Genomic DNA, 23,419 nt, shown 5'->3' with positions numbered 1-23,419 from the left:
ACTCATCTCAACCAAGAACTTAGCCAAATAAAGACCCAATACAGGGAAGGGGACACACACTTCACATGCTGTAGCAAACACACACACACACACACACACACAGGTGCCATGCATTGCACAACAACAACGCCTCCACTCCCACGCAATTCTCAGCGCCATCTCTGCCAGTGCGTTCACAAACACAGGGACCAGGGCCGACACACAGAGTAAAATAAAACACCAACAGAAACGTGGTGGACTGAGAGGTGGTGATGATTACAGTGAAGTAGTCTGGGGGACAGATCGACAGTAGAGGAGGGCAGCGCTTTGGCACAGATCCACAACTGAAGGTGCTGCTGGGGGATATTAGCCATTACTTCTTACGATTATCACTTATCATTTAACTTCCTTTAGCGAAAATTAGCCCAAGCGACCGCTGTGCAGGTGAAAGGCCTTCAGCGTTCCATTGCTGTGACGCTCAGGTGCTGAGCGACAGAAGCACGGACAGACAGCGTAGAGAATCAGCAGGCGTGCAGGTACAATATGAAGGTAGGTAGGCAGCTAGGTATGTAGTAAGTAGGTAGGAGGGAGGTAGGTGGGTGGTGGAGGTCAGAAGTGCGTAGTATGTAGCAGTAGGCTAGGCGGTGGGCCGTGCTCTGCACTACGCAGGTCTGGGAGACGGCAGCCATTCATTTACCTCAGAGCAACAAATAACCTGGGGGAGGCGCTCTGTCTCTGAGTGAGACGCGTCCCCGTTGACTCTGGGCTCCTCTTCCTCCTCCTCCTCTTCCAGGGCCACGAGGCCGGGATGGCCCTCATGGGCCTCGGCGTGCCCGTTAGGGGCCTCGTAAGGGCTGACCAGGATGTCCTCGGTGCTCTCCTCCGCCACAGGGGCTGGTTGTGGTTCTGCCACTGAGGTTTCTTCCACTACTGCAGGGGCAGGCTGGGCCTCTACCTCGACCTCTACTTTGACCACTTGCTCTGGGAGTGGTTCTGGTTCTGTAACTGGCTCTGGTTCTTCATTTACTTTCTGTTCCTCCTCCTCCTCGGGCTCTTCTTTGATCTGGTCCACTGAGGCGCTGACGGTGACCTGGGGGTGGTACTCCCCCGCATCCTCCTCCTCGCTCTCACTGTGGCTGTCCGAGGACACGCTCACAGGCCTCTTCTGCTCCTCCTTAACCTTCTCCTTAACTTCCTCTATCCCTTCCTCTTTGGGCTTCTCGACCTCCGTCTCCATGGCAACGGGGGTGACCACCTCGTGGGTGGTGACGGTGACGGAGCCTTTGGGGGCCACCCTGATCTCCTCGACGACTACAGTCTCTTCTATCTCAACCTCTGCTGCCTGCCACGCCGCCTCGCCGGATTTCGGTTTGTCATCTGCGCTCTACACCAGAGAACAAAAACAACAAACGGGATGGAGAGAGAACAACAGAAACGTAAAAGATGACCACACAACCCAACAAAGAACACCACCAACTGAAAAAAGGCAACGCAACGAACATAAGGAGGGATGGTAACCAGAAAAAGGAGAGAGAAATAGAGAGATGGATGGATGGCTGGAAGAAGAAATGGCTGAAATGAAAAAGGAGAGATGAGCTGGAGGTTAAGTGTATGTGTGGGGTGGGGGATGGAGGAGGGGCGGAGGCGGTGTTAGATGGGGGGACCACCTTGGCGACCGTGAGGTCAGGGAGAGGCTCCTGGGTTCTGGGTAGGGGGCTTCTCTGTGGAACGTAAAGGCAACCAACAGGCAGCAGTCACTCACACACATCAGCATGACATCAGGAATCTCTACGGTTACCATAGCACTGTACAGGTTCCCCGGGTTAGGAGGAGGGAGAGACTGTCTCTCTGACATGCACAAACATTACCACCTCATTACCCATCTGTAGGAAGGGAACCTTTAACAGTTCTATAGCATATAAACAGATTTAGTAACACAGACCACTCAAAGGAGACAGAACATGAGCATTCAGAGAAAGAAATGGCAATTGACAGAAACGTATGAAATGACAAGAAAATATTCATGCCAAAGTTTATGGCCAGCCTGGTTTGCTCTATAATCTCTTACAGCGTGTGTGCAAAAATGAGTAAGTCATCTGCAAATACTTATAATTGCATCATATTGTGCACTGCCAAGCCAACAACACATCTAGTCACCATAATAGGTGTATACTACTTTGATTGTGTGTGGTAGTCTGGACTGGTCATGAACTTGGTGTGGCAGAGTTAAAGAGATGCACCATGCGACAATACATTAGTTGTCGCATGGGTAGCGACCTGATGTTTTGTTGGTTTTGATTCATCTGTATTGAGGACGACCTCGGCAGTGAGTGGAGCTGAGGCCATACGGCCAGAGGCAGTGACTACAGCGCCCTCTGCTGCTTGCCTAGTGGTAGTGCAGCCGGGATCAACCAGACCAGACTCGCAGGCAAATTTACTGAATAAAATGGAGGTCATTTCCTCTTCCAAGCTCTACACAGGTTAGAGAATGACAAGGCAAAGATGTCAGAATTAGAGGAAGGACAGACATTACTGGAGAGAAGAGGAGTAGTCACTTTCACAAGCTAGTCTATACAAACAGTGCAACACAACAGAAGAGCCCTTAAAACTATCCAGTGGCTGAGTGAGTGAGCAGAGTGATTCAGTGCAGTTTTGAGACGGGGATGGTGGAGGTGTGTGTTCTAGGAATGAGGCAGCACGTCGGTAACACACAGACATACCACACACACTCTGTTTATCACAGGTCCAGCACCAGGCCCAAGGCCTGTGTGTGAACACTATCACCTGCTTGTTGGGTGTAGAGAGAGTGACGAGAGGGACGAGTGAGAGGCAGGCATGCAGTACATCACTCAACACAGCCAAACATAAGTAGGAAACACAGGGGGGAAATCACAAGAGGAGACACTTGAAGTAGGAACTCAAAAGTGAGGCTTGTCCAGCTGAAAGGAGGAGGAGCGGTTACACCAATGCACAAGTGCACGTGAATGACAGTAAATACACAGTTGTGAAATTCAGCAGTGAAAATTGCAGCTCAAAGAAAGAAAAGCACACTTTAGACAGCACTGAGAAAGTCAATAAAAGCGTGCAAATAAAATTGCAACTCTTTGTATCATCAAACATTACATAGGCAGGGCAAAACTTGAGGAACACAGAAAAAAACTATAGCGAAAGAATATTAGGTGGCGCAGCATGACAATCAAATAATATGTGTATCTACAGCTCAGAACAGAAATACAAGAGATCACAGTGCTTCAGATGTGGACAGTCAGCCAGAGAACTAATCCGATTGGAGGCTGACCGTTCATAACAGCAACAGGGTGAAGTACAGTAATGAGATAAACTCAGCCAGCCATTGGCTGAGGGAGAAGAGCAGCTGACAAAGAATAGCATTTACAGGCAGATAGAGGAGTCCACAGAGGCCCCTGTGTGACAGTTGGGATTATGGGTAATATCTTTAAATCCACTTAACAGTCAGAGGGAGGCGAGGGAGAGAGAGACAGAGAAAGAGAGGGTGGGAGAGCGCGAGAGAGAGCGCAGGTGTGTATTCTAGTGACGTGTAGAGGACTGACAGGTGTTATTCTTAGAGTGCTCTACTCATCTGTTCGGGATAGTGGCGGGAGGGGGGAATTGCTGAATTAGTGGAATTAGGACAAGAGAGAGAAGAGGAGAGGGAGGGAGGAGGAATGGTGTTTCTACATCCCAACTGTCACATAATAATCAAACATATAGCGAGTCAGAACCAGGGGACTGAGGTTGGAGCCAGGGCCTCCCAGCAGGCTAGAGACAGGTCAGAGAGAGGTGGAGACAGGGAGGAGAGTAGAGGACATGCAGGCAGGCTGGTGGGACAGGAGGACTGACGGTAGGAGGGACAGTAGGACACGGCTGAACACATACCCCTTGGGCCTGCAGACGCAGGCTTGTAGCCGGGCTGGCTGTGAGGCGCTTTTCCCACTGACTGGGACGCGGCTCAGGGGTGGCCTCCATAAAACTGCGCTTTAACTCGCTAATGCTAGCCTGATGTTTCAAAACATCCTCCTGAGTCTTATCCAGGTCCTAGCGGTGCCAGGAGGACGCCACACATAGCCATGGTGGGGGGTGAGGAGAGGAGGGGACAACAACGGACAACAGGTACATTAGTCTGGAAACCATGATAGTAACAGGATGGACGCCAAGCCTCACTGACTGCCCGTGTATGGCTAGTTTTAGTGTGTGTATGGGTGTACCATTTGTGACCTTATTCAGGATCATAGGTGTTTGCCGCTATTTCCAGCCTCACAGTAGGTCCAAATAAATAAATAAAATAAATATTTTATTTATCCAGAAATGCCTTCTTGAAAATGTGAACTTTCATGTGCCTTAATTACAAACTTGTATGGGATCCGTAAATATGAATATAAATATTACAATTATAAGCTTAGTTTGGCCAAGGAGTCCTAGCTTCAAGTAATGAGTGCATTTCCTTAGGAGCCACCAGGAGGCGCTATCACTCAACAGAATCTACAGGGTAGTAGGGGTACTGCTTCTTCATTGTCATTAGTGAGACTAAGAAAAAATTTACACACAGTCCCAATCGTGACCTCACTCTAATTAATGGATAACGATATCCAATTAAAAGCACTCTGATTTGAACTTGTTTTTGAACTTGAACCCTTTTAGAGAAGAGGAGGATGTAGAAAACATCCACACTGATCAAAGGTTGTGATGAGAGTGAGGCATCAGTGAGGTGAGGCTTTGTTAGGAGTTTAACCCTTTAGTTCAGTAGTAGCCTACACATGAACATCAAAACGTGGAACTGCCAGTGGAACCCAACCAGAGGGACCAATTTTCCCTTTGACACTGTTGAACAAGGGTTTGGCTTTAAAATGTGTCTCGCCGTCACACATTTTGACAGGTGTGCAATTATACATGGCATAAGGCACATGCTGTTGCCATGGTGATAAGCAACATGGAGTGTGGCTTCACTTTAAATACATTTACATTAACTATTTTTTATTTCCATTCAACATACTCCAGAAGAGTTCAACATACTCCAGAAGAGCTGTTCTCATTTTCTATACTTCATGAGTCTATTCTAAGTAATTTCTCCTATCGTGACCTCAGTAAGGGAAGGTCATAATAAAGGCTTAGTTATTGTCATTTAATAGTGTAAAAATCCATTCTGGTAATTACATGGCGTAGGGCACCATGCCAGTTCCACGTTGCTAATGTGTGAGATTAGAGAGCACTCTGGGTAGGTTTAGTTTGTTATTACCCCATTACAAATTCACAACTCAAATCAAGCCAACCAGAGCAGAAATATCCCTAAATGGGTTAGGGAAACAAATTAGTCGGATATCACCGGAAAATACTAAATACACACAAAACAAAATCTACTCAATATTAGGGTGGTAATCAGCAGTCACCCTCACCACACTAAACTCCAAAACCTGTTGGGTCAGACATGCACCCAATCCCCATCCCGGTCCCACATGCAGATTCATGCATTGGTGTTCAAACACACACACACACACACACACACAGAGCCTGAGAGTGAAGAGGTAGACTGGAGTAGTCAGCCTGGGACAGGAGCCAAGAGGACACAGGCTTGGGCTTTGATTCCCTTTAGTTAGGCGCCAATAGATATCATAGTCTTACCAACCTCCAACATTAAATTGCTATGTCTGACATATATATTTTCCCCCTGCACTCTCAACTTTCCGCTCTGTGGAATCAAAAAATGTAGACATGAGGCGTTTGTGTAAAAAAAAAAACAGGACAGTGGAACTACAGAGCAGAGGCTGTGGAGACTGGGCCACAAGCACACTGAAAGTCCAGTAGTGGTCAGGGCAGACCAGAATGGACCCTCTCCAAACCACACTTCACCTTAGCTGTGTAATACAACTCTAATACTAAAATGTGGACATAGAGAACACGTAGTCCTCACAATGTGGAGCTTATTTGGGTGTTAACCCTTAGAATGCTGCAGCTAAGGCAATCCAAAATAATGTCCTAACAGCGTTATGTGCAGCTTTGGTGGTGTGTGGTTGGACAGCAGTGTGTTGTACTCCTTTTCCCCCTTAAATAAACACACCAAATACATCCCAGATCACAGTGGCACCAGCAGAAAGAAAGAAACCAAATACAAAGCATACATTCCTGCCGCAAAAGTCAAACCCAGCCTACAAAATGAGGAGCAGTGAGGATGTGGAAAAACCCAGATGATTTATAGACAAATACACCATCAAACAACCAATCACACATCAAATCAATCAACCTGTTGGGAGGAGTCTGCCTCATCTCCTTTCATCTGTGAGTGCCAAGGAGAAAAGGACACGTTAGTTTGACACCTCCTGCACTGCCCATAGCTCTCTGTATATATGGTATTATAGATAATCTTAAAGGTGCAGTACGATGGCAAAGATGGCCGCTGCCCTCACAGACCTCAGTGCCCTCTGTAGGTGTGGCCGCCGCCCCTTCGCTAGGCTCCTCCTCTACCTGCATGGTGTTTGTAGTGGGAATGGTTTTGTTGGGGAGAATGAGAAGGTGAAATGGATGATGGGAAAGGCTGATTCCCAGCAGCACCACATAACGGTGCAATGTCATGTGACTGAGGGAGGAGCGGCCATGCTCCGCCCACATGAGAGTAAGGCATGATGGGACCGGGGGCGATTTTCTGAGTAGAGCTGATTTTACGTTTTTTGTTATTTTCTACTTTGTGTTTCTTATCGTTTTCAAAAATGGTGAGAAACTCTGGCATATTAAATGGCGACTAATAACACTGAAAAGGACAGGGGCAGGGGGTGCAACACTGCAATAACGTCCTTAAAGGCCAAATGTAACTTGATAACAGATATATACTGTATCTACCTGTATATACACATCTACCTGTTTATCAACATTTACAGCCAAACGTACGGTGACACAGGAAATTATAATTTTACAACACTAAAAAGGTATACAAGGTATCATTTTCCTCTTATTCATTTAACAAAAAGGATTCATGACAGAGCAGCCAATACTGGTACAATATGAATGATTGTCATAAGAACTAATTTAAGATCTCTGGAGATTGGCGAAAGATTACAATTAAATGTGGTCATTTGACATCAAAGGAAATCAAAGGTTTGGAGAAGAAAGGGAACAGGAGAGAGAAACGTAACAGGGAGGGAGTGCAGAACACGCTGAGGTGAGAGAGGTAGGGAGGTGGTGACATGGTGACACTTGAAAGGCCCTACACACCCTACGCAAACAGAGCGACGGAGCGTCGTACACGTTCCGTTCCAAAATTTGACACGCACACAAGTACGTAGAGCTACGTAGAGAACGGCGCGCCGTCGCTGCATTTGCGTAAAGATTGTAGCGGCCTTTAGGCAGCAGGGTCACACAGCTGGTCACACAGCTCTTCCTGCAGCAGGGAAGTGTGTGTGTCAGTGTGTGTGTCTGTGTGTGTGTCTGTGTGTGTGTCTGAGCAGAGCCTGGCCATGGGGCCGGGCGCCTTGGGCTCCAGATAGCACAGCGACAAGGCCAGGGGCAGGGCCAGGAGGAAGGCCAGAGCCAGGGACTGGGAGGCAGACAGCAGCACAGCCAAGATGAACATGAAGGAGGGCACCAGGGAGGGGGAGGAGAGGGGCAGGTAGCGCTGCAGCCCCGCGGGGACCAAGCAGGCAGCACAGTCCTGGGGCAGACTGGGAAAGCAGAGGTAGCCTTCCTCATCCAGCAGAGAGAAGGGCAGGAGGCCCAGGCGCAGGCCCGTCAACATGCCCAGCAGGGAGAAGCCCAGCCTGGATTGAGCCGCAGCCTTGACCTGGGCAGGTGACCCTTCCTGGGGCTCTGAGGTACAGGCCAGGGGGGAGGGGGGAGGAGAGGCCTCTAGAGGCTGGTGATGGTAGTGCTCTGCTGCAGCCAAGCTGTCTGCATGCTGCTGCTGAGGGGTGCAATCAGGGTCCCAGATACCAGGGTAGTCCCCGTCCCCGTCTAGCTGGCCCCAGGACAGCGGGTCGTCCTCCGAGATGTCGGACAGAACGTCCAGCTCAGAGTCCAGTATGGGAGGGAGGGATGACATTGAGGAGGAGAAGGACAGGGGGAACATGAAGATCGACTGCACAGTGAGGGACCCATCGTTTCCCCGCCGCAGAGAGAGAAAGAGAGCAGTTCACATGTAGACACCATGCAGGAGGGGTGAGTAGGGAAAACACAAGCAAAACAACAACCCAGAGAATAAAAATGTGTGTGAGAAATTATAAACGGTAACAGGAAATAGAGTGCACAGGAAAAGAGAGGAGCGGGAGAGAGAGAAACACACCATTAGTCAGTGAGACGTGTCAGGTCAGGGGTGCAGCAGAGTGACACAGGGGTGCAGACAAGAGGTCGCGGAGAAGGGGCAGTGTAAAAGGTCAGGGGTCAAAGGTCAGGGGGTGCTGGGGAAGAGGGGGGTGGGGTGTGAGGGAGGAGGGTCAATCACATTCTACAACTGTACAACAGGATTAGAGCTGACATCATTAGTGGACAGAGCGGCAGATTGAAGGCAGAATAGATAACAATTAAAGCAACCCAAAAACAGGAAGGTCTTTGTGATCGAGTTAGAGCACCGTTGTACTCTGGTCGTTCTCATTCAATTCAAATTCAAAACTCAATTACTTTCAGCTCTGTCCCCTTAACAACATGTTCACTTCCAGATAAACCCCTGAGAACCATACATCTACCCTGCCATGGCAGGACAACATCTGCCGGACATAAATCCAGTTAGTGGAGTCTTGATTAATATCACAATGGCAAAGGGGTAGAGGGGGCAGAGGTCCCATGGTCCTATCGGAGTACATTACCCCTTGCACAACTAAGACAGTGTCTCCAATGAGCTGGGCTTTATCACTGAAGAGATGAGCCTCTGAATTCTTTGCTCTCAGTACCACAGGTTACATAATGACCTGAATACATGGCTTTCATGGCCAACTCACTGTAAGACTGAATAAGATCCTTTATACAGCTACCAAATGTCAAGCAAGTCCTAAACTCTTCGAATAATAACTAGCAGGGGCACGGAGCAGACAGTTCAAAATGGCATCCTATAGCTCTAGCGAATTCAATTAAACTCTACATTGCTACAGTGGCTGTTGTTTGACTACTAGGCTGAATGAGGGGGTTTGTTGGGTCGATTTTTCACAACGCAAAGAAACGCATTACACAGTAGATCTTTAGAAGAGGGACGTGGGACATGACAAAACCAAATGTACCAAGACTAAGTCAATATATTGGTTGGTTTACATTCAATCTAACAAACAGAACAATAGGCTAGTTATTCTAAGCTAGACAGTAGACATACAATGAATTGAGTTCCCTGTAGTGAAACCTTGGGGGCATTTCTTTGAGACAAATGAGATTAGGAACAGACATAGACAATTAATAACCAATCCAACAACAGGATATTTGATTCTACCTCGAAAGAGAAGAGATTGAGTTAGAGCATTCCCCTCCCTCCTCGCTCACCTTCGAGTCAGAGGAGAATTCCAGGCCAGGCTCCCTGCCGTTCTCCCCAGAGGTGGGGCCTGAGTCCTGGGCCTCAGTCACGTTAATCACTGGAGCTAGAGAGGAAAAAGGAGACAACACACATCCAAGCTTTATATAACAATTATATTCTCCATTCTTTCACCCATACTTCAGATTGATCTTCAGTTCAGCACATCTTAATTCTAATGTCAAACTTGTGATAAAAAAACTACACAAAAAATAATCGATAGTCACATATCACAATATGGTAGCGTTAGCTAAAACTAGTCGGCTATACCTGCTCCAAAACTCTGGTATTTTTCATCCTATAGCTTGTTCTCCATCTTTAAAATATATATATATATATAATTTATAAACTCAGCAAAAAAAGGAACGTCCCTTTTTCAGGACCCTGTCTTTCAAAGAGAATTCATAAAAATCCAAATAACTTCAAAGATCTTCATTGTAAAGGGTTTAAACACTGTTTCCCATGCTTGTTCAATTAACCATAAACAATTAATGAACATGCACCTGTGGAACGGTCGTTAAGACACTAACAGCTTACAGACGGTAGGCAATTAAGGTCACAGTTATGAAAACTTAGGACACTAAAGAGGCCTTTCTACTGACTCTGAAAAACACCAAAAGAAAGATGCCCAGGATCCTTGCTCATCTGCGTGAACGTGCCTTAGGCATGCTGCAAGGAGGCATGAGGACTGCAGATGTGGCCAGGGCAATAAATTGCAACGTCCATACTGTGAGACGCTTAAGACAGCGCTACAGGGAGACAGGACGGACAGCTGATCGTCCTCGCAGTGGCAGACCACGTGTAACACCTGCACAGGATTGGTACATCAGAACATCACACCTGCGGGACAGGTACAGGATGGCAACAACAACTGCCCGAGTTACACCAGGAACGCACAATCCCTCCATCAGTGCTCAGACTGTCCGCAATAGGCTGAGAGAGGCTGGACTGAGGGCTTGTAGGCCTGTTGTAAGGCAGGTCCTCACCAGACATCACCGGCAACAACGTCGCCTGGGCACAAACCCACCGTCGCTGGACCAGACAGGACTGGCAAAAATGCTCTTCACTGACGAGTCGCGGTTTTGTCTCACCTAGGGGTGATGGTCGGATTCGCGTTTATCATCGAAGGAATGAGCGTTACACCGAGGCCTGTACTCTGGAGCGGGATCGATTTGGAGGTGGAGGGTCCGTCATGGTCTGGGGCGGTGTGTCACAGAATCATCGGACTAAGCTTGTTGTCATTGCAGGCAATCTCAACGCTGTGCGTTACAGGGAAGACATCCTCCTCCCTCATGTGGTACCCTTCCTGCAGGCTCATCCTGACATGACCCTCCAGCATGACAATGCCACCAGCCATACTGCTCGTTCTGTGCATGATTTCCTGCAAGACAGGAATGTCAGTGTTCTGCCATGGCCAGCGTAGAGCCCGGATCTCAATCCCATTGAGCACGTCTGGGACCTGTTGGATCGGAGGGTGAGGGCTAGGGCCATTCTCCTCAGAAATGTCCGGGAAATTGCAGGTGCCTTGGTGGAAGAGTGGGGTAACATCTCACAGCAAGAACTGGCAAATCTGGTGCAGTCCATGAGGAGGATATGCACTGCAGTACTTAATGCAGCTGGTGGACACAGAAATTGCTTTACTTTCGAAAACAAGGACATTTGTAAGTGACCCCAAACTTTTGAACGGTAGTGTGTGTGTGTGTGTGTGTGTGTGTGTGTGTGTGTGTGTGTGTGTGTGTATATATATATATATATATATATATATATATATATATATATATATATATATATATAGTGACCCAACATGTTTTCAGCACTTTTATTTACATGACTATTGAAAATTAATTTTCACATGCTCTCTCGTCTCTCTGCAGCAGACATAGTGAGCAATATGTTTGGAACATCAAATCGCATATAATAAAATCGCAGTATCGAATCGCAATACATATAGAATCGTGAGAATCACAATACATATCGGCACCCTGGCAATTCCCAGCACTGGCCAGCAGAGGGAATTCTAACCCCAGAGCACAGTTTAATCTGGTTCATATGAAAGATTCTTTACCCTGCCTTTTGTGGAGGACATAAGACCAGGAGGGCATGGATTCATCGTACATACCAGACATGGCTATTAGTTTTGGTATAGTATAAGGCCTACTTTCAATAGCTATTCAGATGAAAAGAGCTTAGAGAAAATGACACAGCATCAGTTCTTTGGCTAAATGCTAGATCTATGTGAAACTACAGTAATTGACATGTCATGAATAGCAGTAGTGTACAGTAGTGTATTTAGCAGTGCCAACACACACACTGATACAAGCAGACCAGACTGAGTGGTGCTGTCATGGATTCTTGAGGTTTAGATGCGAGGGTTTGATATGGTGGTGGTGTGATACGGTGGTTGTGTGATATGGAACCTGCTATCATCTGTAACCGACCGTGCCACCCACAGCACAGCCGCCACTCCCTGTATTGTTGTGCCATGTGTTGGGGGAAGAGAGAATAATTGATCCAGAAACCAGAACCAAATTCACCTCATCTAGCCCTGTCTCATTCAGAATCCCAGTCCCGGTCCCATACCAGCTGTGACTGTCTCTAAAGCTCTGGGGGCTTACTGGGTCTGGGGGCCCTATTCAGGGGCCAGATCTTTGTCTCAATCAAAGCAGAGAGAAGACTCCACAGTTGGCCAGATGGAGAACAAATGGTTCCCACCCTCTCTTCTCTTGATTGCCTCCTCTACTACAGAGGGACTAGAGGGAATTAATAGCGCAGTGCATTGATGATGAATGATCAAGAGGCTCCTCGGAGAGGATCTACATACAGGACGGGAAAGAAGGAGTGAAGGAAGCAAAGAAAGGAGATTCCAGAGTAGGCCAGGTTAGCCCACAGCTGAACTGAGTAGAGTAACCCTTTAATAATGAGTGGCCCTAGTGCACTCTGGGTATTTGGGATATTTGATTTAGTTATCCTAGTACCTCTAAATTTACAAGCTACAGAGAAGAAGAAAGAAAGGCTAAATCCTTCGTCTCATTAAATCTTGTTGTAGGGTACTCATGGCAACGTAGAGCAATTGCGTAATCAACATTAATTTGGTGATTCGTGTTCTTCTAGCTAGTATTCTCCTCCTAGATTAGTGCTGATGTAGTTGGAAGCAAAATGCTGACCGGTCAATATTACACGCTAATCTTTCTGTCACAGGAACCACTGTACATGTTCAAGCTTACATTCACTGTTTAATTACTACTACACTTTCAGCTACAGCATCACCTGCATTTCAACTTCCTGCTTGGGAGCTACAGTCCAGTACTACTGCATTTCAGTCGTTTTGCTCAGAGTAATTTCTAGAACGCATTCATGGTTGAAAATAGGCCTAATAGTTCACGTGGGCCTAGGACTGACCATATCCTTCATGCGTGCACATGCTTTAGTGGCACCGTTTCTTTCCCATGTTAAATGTATAATGTAATGTATACAGCCCGGGTCCAGCAATATAAACACTTTGAAATCCCCTGGTCAAGAAGAATGAGTCCAGTTTCATCCACAGTCATTAATCCCAGCGTTCCCAACAAAGGAAAACAGATGTTGGAGCCATTTCCTGTTCCTAACCAATGCCCATGATGGGGAGGGAATATGTCAAGTCATCTAGCTACACACTCACTGGCTGACACTGTACAGGACACTAGCTCAGCTCTAAACACTTAGAAGAGACAAATATCCTAATAGTCCATAAGACCAACCTAGTTCAGCTGACAAGACAGTTTGAACAAACTAGGATGATGTGTAGTGTGCTCTAAACTTTACCGGTTGGCAGGGGAACAGAATGCATGCTGAGGCATGTTGAGGATTGCTGTCATACAGAGACATCTGAACAGGGTTGTGTTTCTTTTTGTACATCTCACTGTAATGGTTTTCCTCTGATCCTGTGGGTCCTTTGTTACTTTCCCTCCTTCATTCCCTCCCTCTCTCCGGTTTGGAGTGTTTCCCCAGCAGTTTCTCTAAACATCTCTTTGATGGCGAGGCTGAGGTAGGCTGTGGTTCTGTGACGGCCCCCTACGGTGTCTGCACTGAGCGGACTGAATCAGAGCTCTCTGATGGTCACAAAGAGACCTACTGCTTGTGTAGGCCGGGTTTAGAGGCCATGTGCCACTGAGTAACACTCTACTCTCCTCCTGCAGAGATAGCTATGGACTGACTCACACTCATTACCAGTGGAGCCCATAGTTCAAGGTAGTGGGTATAGTAATACGTTCTCCCAAATGTGTGTGTGTTGTCTAGTGCCACGGCCTACCTCCATCCAGGCTTCGTGAGATGCGCTTGCTGGAGGTGCGCTCGAAGTAGGGTGCCGGCCTGTCGATGAGGGTGCTGGCTTGTCGTGTCTGGGCCTGGGTGCGCCCACTATAGCGGAACTTGGAGCCCAGCGTGAGGAACTTGGCTTTAGTGGGCGCTTCTGGAGTCATCAACCTGGAGCGAGAATAGGACCAAAATAAGATCAATACTATTCTGAAAACAAACCCTTTCATATCCAGTAGTTTAGTGGCAGTATGCAAAACATATTTTAGTTTACTGGAAGACCGTGAGAGTAGATAGAGTACTATATTTTTTCCCCCATGAAAAATCAATTTACTGCCAGTAAACTGGGCCAACCGCTGAAGCCAAAGTGATAAACATCTCTGTGTGTTAATAGAGAGGACTAGGATGAGTCATGAAGACTCAGGTATAAGGGATCCATTCAACAGTCTCATTGTTTGTCAGTGACCGTAAATAAACATAGCTATAAAACACTTAAAACTGGGCGCTGAACATTTAGCAGTCTCTTTTTCCCCTTAGCTGGCTCTGCTCTGAGTAACAGCTGTGGTTGCGACTAAATATTATCGGGAGACAGAGGTGGGGGTGGGGGAGGGGTGGTCACAAACATCCCTGCCCCTATCCTTAATCTCCCATGGCGACAGGGCTTTCCTGCCCATCCAGCTCTCCCCATTCACTTTGCAGGGCCCCTAATTCAGACATCTCTCTCTCACACACACACACCCCTTCACAAACCCCTACAGAGCAGAAGTTCCTTCAAACAGGTCTGTACCCAGCCTGAGGTGACGGCAGGCTGGAGGAGAGGGGAGAGAGAGGGGGGGGGGGGGGCATTCAGTCCAGATGTCTCTGGCATTGTCCTAGTGGTGTCAGGTTTAGCCACAGTGGCGTCCATAAAGTAAGGCTCTTGCTTTCTGCTCTTATACAGGCATAGTGGGGCGGGGGTCTGTTGTTTAACCCAGGGGCGTGGAGGCCAGAGCTGATTTCAACCCCATTTAAACACGCTGGCCCTGGGCGTGCTGCTGGTGTGTCAGGGTGTCTGTGGATTCCATCATGATCTCAGCAGCCCGGCACGACTTCTCCATCCCAGCCCAGCCAGGGCCTGGGTCTGACATGACATCATGCCTTCACAACACTGTCCAAAAGAAGCCGCTCTTTGATCAAGCTCGTTAGCCCAAACCGATAATGACCGGGGCAATTAAAGCTCTTGGTATTGATATCAGTGTACAAGACCATTAAGTAGAAGGCGGGGCTTCTAATTAAAACTTGACAATTTAAGGAGAGTCATTACTAGGAGTTGATTTAGTACACAGATGATCTGAATGTTAGGAGAGAGAGGCACTACAGGGCTTTTGGCTATTAGTGGTTGGGTTGAAGGGAAGGCAGCAAGTGATTTTTTGCTTTGCGTTTGTTGAGGCTGTGGCTCCCCTCCTCGTCATCTGTGCCAAGAACAACACAGCTCGATTAAACAACCGAGGATCTCCATGGCGAATCCGGTTCCAATTTCTCGTGGGCCGACACTCCTCTTACAAACTGTCAAACAATGCGAGGCGCAGCAGGTGGGATGTATTTAACATGATGCGTTGCTGGGGTGATTCCAACCATAGGGCGTTGCGTTTCAAATGACGTCAAGACAGATGAACCCCCAAGGGACGGGCTGATCTGGGAGGGAGAAGTTGGGGTTTTACGGTTGAAACACGCATCTCTATCAGTGTCTCTGAGGGACTCTGCTTTCCTACAGGATATTAAATGTTTGCTCATTCTTAAATCCCCAGGGGGGGGGACAGTTGCTTCCTTAATGATACAGCCCTGCAGAGCGGACGCTAAGGAGACAGCTTAATCACATGATAATGGCCATGGCTTTAGGCCTCGGACAGAGAAGCTGCTTAAACAAATAAGTGCACGACGGCCATGCTCCACTACACTGTGCTCCGTCTCCTCAGTCTTTTCACTGGACAGGAAGTATCGGAGGAACCTAGTGCTCCCTAGAGACTGGCCAATTACACACTCCAGTTGGTACACACTTCAGACTGTGGGGGAAACACCATTCAACATGCTCCACTGGGGTTTGACATGGGCTCCTTTTTGTCTGTGTTAGCTTAGACACACATTTCACAGAGTCAACAGGTTAGAAAGGGCATGTAGATGGTGGAACAGAACATTTTAATGAATGGTGCAATCATTCAAAAACAACAGACTTCAAAAGGACCTAACACACTAGTTCTTCCTGGTTCAGACATATTTTCGAGTCTGAAGCAGTGAGTTAGAGGTGAACAGGATTAGGTTACACAGAAATGTAGGGGTTTGTAGGGGTCGTTGACATGGATGCTGACAGTGTGACTGTTACCTGAAGAAAGTGTGATTCTCCACGCAGACCTTCCAGACTCTCTTGGCAGCGCGGTGGTTGGGCAGTTTGAAGCCCACAGAACTCTCAAACTGCTCTGTCTGGAAGACAGAGTATAGAGGTGAGTTCCCCTGAGTACTGGAGACTAGCTTAGATAGAAAACATATGCTCTACAAAAGACAGGGATATGGACCCAACCCCCCCACCGCCATCCCTTCTTCCAAGACACTAGTTTTAATGGGCCTTGAGAAAAAATATCTAAATGTCAGCATTTCCATCTGTACAATCAAACCATCTCCTAACACTGTCAGTATTTGGCTCAATGAAGGAGTCTGCTTCCTACGGCTGACTTCTCGAGTGGGCTTTCGAAAGGACAACTTCAAAATGTAGAAATGTCTAGTCTTTCCTCTGAGGGCGGTGCTGTTCCGTACCTCTCCCGGCCTGATTTTGATATAGAAGTTGCTGCGTTTGTAGGAGATCTTGAGGATTTTTGGCCAGGCGAAGCGGTTTATCCGGAGTCGGTCTTTGTAGATCAGCAGGCCGTTGGCACACACTCCCAACATGATGTCCACTCCCTCAGAGTCCTGCAGACAAAGACACCAGCCAAAGCAACAGTTCAGCAAAGTACAATGAAGAGAAAACACAGTCAGGTATTCAGTACAGACAACAAGGATAGAGAACAGACAACGTTCTCAGATTTCAGCCCAGAAGATTTAGAATATCACCAAGGCGCACAATGGAATTATTAGCAATAACATACAACTGAATAAGGCCGGATATTCAATCACCCCACCATAACTCAATGGTAACGTTGTTATCAACCTTGCATGACACCATAAAAGGCCTTTTAAGTCCAGGCTGTATGGATAGATACGGAGTGACTATTGATTTGGGTATTCAACTGTAAAATAAGGAGGAAAATCCTTCCCCGCCGATGGCCATGGCCACTATTAGATGTCAATGCATGGCTTTTAACCAAACCCTCTCACTAAGTATGTCCTTGGCATGCTTTTCCACATGACCTGCTTTCCCTGCCTACACACACAGAGAGAGAGAGACAGAGACTCAGAGAGAGAGCGAGGCGGTACTTTTCTCACTGACGGTTGGGATATGAACTAAAAAGGTCACTGACCCCTCTCTCCCCCCCTATCGCGCTCCCTCCCATTCCCCCTCTCTATGGACCAGCAGAACATTTCTCTGAGTATTTTCAACCCATGTCCAGTCCATGTGGAGAGACGAGGGATCATTCCACGTCCCATGTCGATGGCCCAGTGAAAAGAGCTCCGGCTCCAATCCACCTCATGTGTTTGTACAGCTGATGCGGTGGTAGGGCCCACTCTCTTTTCCAGTTGAAATACTTTGGCTTTGTGTTTTCCGGTGCCCTTTCTCTTCCCCTCACTGCACACCACATCAAAGGAGCCTCCCTGAGTCCTGTGTGCTCTCACAGGCGTTTCTTCCAGACTTCCATACACAACGAATGGAGCATAGGAGAACAGTTCCTGGGACTAATGACTAAGTTTGGATACTGACCAGCAGGCTATGCCTCCTTGTGCAGAGGATAGCCACACTACAGCTTACAGTTCATTAATCTTTCCTAGCATTATCAGCTTCACATTTTCTCATCGCAGGGCATTCTATAAACATATAAATGTATTTCCTCACATTTCCCCAAAAATAAACACAGGAATGATTCCTTAAACATAATTTCTGGTTGAATTGGACATTTCAAAACCTGGTGTCTGTGGCAGCTAGTCACCTTGGCATGGTGGAGATCCACACCGTACATCGACAACTTCTTAGCGTTTTCTAAGAACTGGGCATCTGCTTGAGCAGGAGTCATCCCCCTTGACAAGTAGACAAAAAAATATATATATTGTAAACAAACACAGAGGTGAAGAGTTCAATTGAATGATCTGAGAAGTGTCAGCTCCTGAAAACTGGGAATTCAAAGTATGATAATGATCACATTACCTGTACAGTCCAGGGGTCGTTTCCAACTAATTTCTACACAGGTGTCTCTCCCCAGTCCTGGGTTTTAAAGAGGCACCTTCAGCTATATTTAATCTCCCCTAAAACTATGACTTCAGCGTCATCTTCACTTGCTCGTTTGCTAATTTAAAAGGGATAGTTATTGCTGAACTATCCCTTTCACCCCACACGGCCCTGACCTGTGAGTTTTGTGGAGCTCCACCACCTTCTCCTCCATCTCCTTGGTCTGGGAGGGGGCAAACTGGAAGTCACTGATGTAGTCGAGGCGGTGCTCGCCGGAGTCATGGTCTCCCAGCTCAGCCTGCAGGGCGTAGGAACCCAGCAGGGAGTGGGTGACGAAGGAGCAGGGCAGACGCCCCGACGCTATGTCCTGCCGGAGCTGAAGGCACAGGAGATATCTACAGGGAGATGGAGAGATGCGATAAAAGGGTGTGGGGGGGGGTGGGTGGAGGAGCGAGAGAGAGATGGGATGAGGAGGAGGGGTGGAGGGAGAGAGTCACAGTCCATAACCACATTCAGGCATGAAATACATTTTGTACATTTGGTCTGTACATTTCTCATGACACTAGCCCACTACTTCAGTTCTGACATAACACGCATGTGAAAGCTGTGTGTTGGGAGTGTAGTGTGTACGTGGGCGTTTTCCTGTACGTTATAGTAGTGCAGCAGCCTGCAGGTTCACAGAAGCAGAAATAGCATATGTGATAACGGCACACTGCGAGAGGGAAAGGAAGGTAGGTGTGTGTGCAGATGATTGCCCTCCATTGCCTGTGACCTTGGCCCTGGGGCTGTGCTGAAACTAAACTCGGGAGGCTGAAGACCGCTCCACTGCACTGGATATTGCTGCAACCTTTTGACGGGCGCCGATCAAAGAGGGCACTTCTATGCTAGATTAGGCACTGGCTGAGGGCTCAGCGCAGGGAATGATTAGACACTGGGAAGCTGGGGGAACACATGGATATTGAACAATCAATGGACACCCACCGTCCCCTCCCATTCTCTCAGTGCTCTGCTCTTCTGACCTCATCAACCAGGAGTCTAATGCATGTTGCTGCTGCAGTGTACAACTACTGTACAGCAATGGACTTGCCTTTACTGTCTCTGGAATAGGTTATATTGACTGGGTGTACATTGAATAACAGTGCTAGCATGTGTGTGTGTTTAGTTATGTGCATGCTGGTCGAAAATCAACATGTACGGTACATACCATAACAGTACAACTATTTACATTTCCCCCATAAAGCCAATGTACAATATTCTCTGGAAAGATGTCCAAATAGTGTGAATGTAAAGTATTAACAGACTGTAGGTTGACTGCTCCGGGCCACCTGTGTGGCATTAAAGCATTCTTTGTTTGCACGACTGGGCAGATCATTTTTTGCTTGATGACTAACATAATAAAGCCAAAAATTCAAATGTACAATCAAAGGAGTGTGTGATGTGGCTGTTTGACCTCTTTGTTTCCTGATGAAAGCGACAGTACAATACCTGGTAATATCCTCGGTCAGCTGGGATGGATCCGGAGGGTAGAACTTGACATTGAACGCAAACTGCCAGGTGGCATCTGTGGAAAGGAAACAGAAAGGACAGGACTCATCTGATTAAAAGAGTCAAATAAATAGTTGATCTACAATATCATAACACATGATCATTATTTCTAAAGGCGCAAGGCCACGTGTTCAAGCAAAGATGGACTGACATCAGCTAATCATTTGGGTGAGCGTTTGTATGTAGAGGAAGGAAATTATGCATTTAGTGTCAAATAATGAAGACAGAAAAACAAGCGATGGTGGCATGCCAGGCCAGATGTGCTAAGAACCAGATGTGCTAAGAACACACACACTGCTAAAAATATGGCACTGCCCCAACAGCTGCGCTCATCGACCGTAAGGAGTGTGTGTGTGTGTGTGTGTGTGTGTGTGTGTGTGTGTGTGTGTGTGTATGAGGTGGTGTAGAAGAGTGGTGGGGGAGAGGGAATCAGAGAGCGGGGGAAAAAGAGACAGGCAGAGAGATGGAAAGAGAACAAGAACTCACACTGGGAAGGATGTAGCAGCTGCACGCAATTACACAACAGCTACGACCCGTGAGGAGAGGCTTTGGGAAGATCTCAATTGCATACTCCTCGCATCCTCGCTCCTCGTCTCCTTCTCAAAACCCATTGGAGGAGAAGGTCAGAGGGGCGGGACCTCTGTCTTTCTCCTCCAATCAGTTTTGAGAAGGAGACGAGGAGAGACAACGTGAGGAGTATGCAATTTAGATCTTCCCTTTGAAGTGGAGTTTTGTCAAGCCTGGAAAGACCTGGTGAGAGTCATTTTGATTTGGTCCTGCACCGTGGCACACAGACTCATAAAAAATGACAGAGCAGAAACAGGGTCTTTCAACATACCGCTCACTCTCTGTTTTGGGTATTCATCATTGGACACACTGAGGGGATTTAAAATCAGTAGAAAAGGGCTGGATTTAGATTCAACCAGCTAGCGGAGAACACAGTACATTTCAGAAGAACATGTTCAACAACACAAACGGTTTTCAATCAACTTCACATCACAATTGAAAAAGATATGGCACATGGGAACCAAACGAGGGCGGTCTACGGTGATAGTTGGGATGGTCTGAGAGTGGCTGTGGGTTGGGATTAAAGAGCTCATGTTCGGTAATGAATTATTGTTATGTGATCGCTGCATATAAAAGTGCCATGTACGGAAAATGTATATCGAAAATGTATATGTAAAGTGTGAAATGTAAAATGTATATATGTAGCAAAAAAGTATGTAAAAACTAAAAAGATGTGTCCTCTGAAGGGGGGTGGTGGATGGGTTGATAAAATTAAAGAAAAAAACACAAATCCTTGACACGTAATCATGATATGGAGTAACTTCTAAGTAAGCAACCTACTTTCTAGTAGTAGCCTACTAGTGTTGGGGTCAGATGGGCTTAAGAGCCCTTTGCAAGGCTCCATGTATCACTTCCTGTTGTCAGCGATAAGAGAGCGCCATGTGAGATGAGACAGGATTAGCAGAGCTAATACACACTATCGCCTCATCTCTGTGTGCGTGTCCAGTCATAGACCACAGGCTTGATGTGGCGATGCCTATAGCTTCGTCAGCATTAGGCTAGGGCTGGTTGTCACCTAGCAACCGCTAGCTGAGAGCGAGAGCGAGAGAGGTATGGGCTAGCGCTAGCCCGATTACACCCGGGAAGAGAAGAGACGGATGATGACGACAATCGCTCTCCCTCTCTTTCATCTGGGCGAGGGACGTTACACAACGGCTCAATTGACAACAAAATGTCAACCGTGTCCTGACATAAGACTTAATGGTCTTCCTACTCTGTTTCCCTGAAATGTACGGTCTGAAACGTATTAGGAATTATGGATTTTTATGCAGAAAATAGATAATTAAATAATGAAATTGAGTTTTTCTGTGTTTGCTTATCAGTGGAGAGCGATAGTAATGTCCTGTCTGTTTAGCTGCAGGCGAGTGAGTGTCCTTGGTCTCGTCTGCACAGTATGCTGGAACAGAGTAATCATGAAGTGATCCCATGGGGACCATTTATTTTGCTGCAGCAACGAAGGGCTCTGCTTTTCATCCTTCCCATAATCCCAGGCCATGTGGAGAAAATTACATTTGGGAAGGAATTCACTTCTTCTCTTTTCAAGTCTGCACAACACTGAGAATTCATAGAAAATCATACAAAACATGCTTACTTTATATTCATTTTCCACAAGACATGAGAAGGAAAAACTGGCCAAATTCACCCATGCTTAGCCTGGGCATGGGATACAGGATGTCAAATATGTTAAAGAGGAATTCCAAAAATGACCCCACAAATTAAAGCGCCACTGTTCCTCTCCTGTTCCAACAGTAGCCATATTGTAGCCGTTGTCCTTTAGCCGGACTGAGCGAAGAGGTCAGTGACCATTTGAGGAAGCTAGAGGCAGATTAAAGACTGATACACTGGAATGTAAGGCAGCTGGCTCAGAGCAAGTCACATGACTGGACGATCACCCTTCACAATCAATGAGGGGAGGGTTAAATCACTGGTGCTACTGGGAGGGGGAAGCTCTAATCACATGACTGTCTCAGAGGGCCTAATACCACTTGATCTGTCCAGGAACATTGTGTTTTTCTGGTGTGTGTGTGTGTGTGTGTGTGTGTGTGTGTGTGTGTGTGTGTGTGTGGCAGGAAAACTTTGCAGAGCAGTAGCTTCAATGATCCCATTAAGTGTAGTATTTCAGGTGTGAAAGAGGACGAATATCGAGAGCAAAAAAATCTGGTGTTCTCTAGCACACAGAAGCTGCTTTGGAAATCAGGGTCATTTTCCCAGTGAGCATTCATGGAAAGACTCATAAAAAGTAACCGTTTTTACAAAGATGACCATCCAAAAGTAAACCGTGGTGGTGTGACAGGGGCACAGGTGATTTCGGTTTCCCGCTCCTCTCTGCCTCGTTTTCCCAATTTTAAATTATCCTTGAAACGTTCCAGTCGGAGTCACAAGCTGCAGATAAATGGGTCTGAGCTGAGGCCTCAATTCATGTGATGTGATAGCCTCCATTCCCCAGTCATACACCATAGAGTACTATTACAGGGTAAACAGGCACAGCAAATTGCATGAAATGGGGAGTACCATATCATAGAATCATATACACCAGCAATGCACCATTGGTCTGTGAAATCCTACACAATAGGTTCAATAAGTGAAACAAATAAAAAGGTCTCGCCCACCCACGGGTGACATCAGGTCCATAGTCAAGCTGCACAAAATTCAAATCCCAGAGAAGATGACTTCATGTCAGGGCAATTTCCTCCGCACTGCTGCGCTCCAAGTCTTTCCATCTGTCTCTGAGGAGAGAGAGCTCAAACCCCAACCAGCCAAAGCACAGCACAGGCCATTATCTTAATATTACATATGTTAAAGAAAGTGCGCCAATATCTATGATTTCACTGGATCCCACTGGTAGTCAGTGACCTGTGAGTTAGGAACATAAACCACTAGTGATTTCAGTTACAGGCCTGGCTGTGAACTCTGCCTGCCTACTGACCTGAATCAGTCAAGTCAGTCTAACAGTGGCCTCCCTTATCAGCCTGCCCTCCAGATACTGACTTTATCTCGAAGGGAGCAAACTGTGGCTAACAGACAAGGCATACGTCTGTTTCTCACTCATTGACGCAAGGTGCTGAAGCAGTCCAAACAAGACTGAGAGATAAGGCTAGAAAATTGGCATAGCTTTGGCTCCTGGACAGCCAGGTAGAATGACCACTGTAAGAGTCGGTGGACCAGAAGAGGCCTGTTGCAGGCCTCTGGGGCTGTACTGC

At 47.0% G+C, this 23,419-nt stretch overlaps 2 protein-coding genes across 10 annotated transcripts in view; both read right to left on the bottom strand.

The window, feature by feature from the left end:
* LOC311106707 (protein 4.1-like) overlaps nt 1-23,419 on the bottom strand; it is a 94,389-nt gene that overhangs the window by 7,371 nt on the left and 63,599 nt on the right. For 3 of the 9 annotated variants that reach the window (XM_084149105.1, XM_084149103.1, XM_084149104.1), the window contains exons 6-17: nt 19,593-19,668; nt 18,284-18,502; nt 17,872-17,959; nt 16,547-16,699; nt 16,119-16,216; nt 13,758-13,930; nt 9,442-9,536; nt 6,400-6,453; nt 6,233-6,265; nt 5,618-5,680; nt 3,874-4,032; nt 677-1,363 (exon numbers count right to left, since the gene is read on the bottom strand). In XM_084149105.1, coding sequence (XP_084005231.1) covers nt 677-1,363; nt 3,874-4,032; nt 5,618-5,680; nt 6,233-6,265; nt 6,400-6,453; nt 9,442-9,536; nt 13,758-13,930; nt 16,119-16,216; nt 16,547-16,699; nt 17,872-17,959; nt 18,284-18,502; nt 19,593-19,668 — 1,898 coding nt within the window. The remainder of the gene's footprint in view (nt 1-676; nt 1,364-3,873; nt 4,033-5,617; nt 5,681-6,232; nt 6,266-6,399; nt 6,454-9,441; nt 9,537-13,757; nt 13,931-16,118; nt 16,217-16,546; nt 16,700-17,871; nt 17,960-18,283; nt 18,503-19,592; nt 19,669-23,419) is intronic. The other 6 variants (XM_084149111.1, XM_084149106.1, XM_084149107.1 and 3 more) reach the window with 4 other exon arrangements.
* Nucleotides 6,374-8,491, bottom strand: LOC311106708 (uncharacterized protein). The gene has a single exon (XM_084149112.1). It carries the CDS (start codon nt 8,045-8,047, stop codon nt 7,325-7,327), a length of 723 nt encoding a protein of 240 aa, XP_084005238.1. The 5' UTR covers nt 8,048-8,491; the 3' UTR covers nt 6,374-7,324.

Source organism: Coregonus lavaretus (genome assembly GCF_964263955.1).
Source record: "Coregonus lavaretus genome assembly, chromosome: 31".
In the NCBI taxonomy this organism is placed as follows: domain Eukaryota; kingdom Metazoa; phylum Chordata; class Actinopteri; order Salmoniformes; family Salmonidae; genus Coregonus; species Coregonus lavaretus.
Note: the sequence above shows the minus strand (reverse complement) of the source record. Positions and strands in the feature narration are given on the sequence as shown.

Coding starts and splice junctions, on each gene's coding strand:
- LOC311106708 (XM_084149112.1), bottom strand. CDS start 8,047: ATGTTCCCCCTGTCCTTCTCCTCCTCAATGTCATCCCTCCCTCCCATA.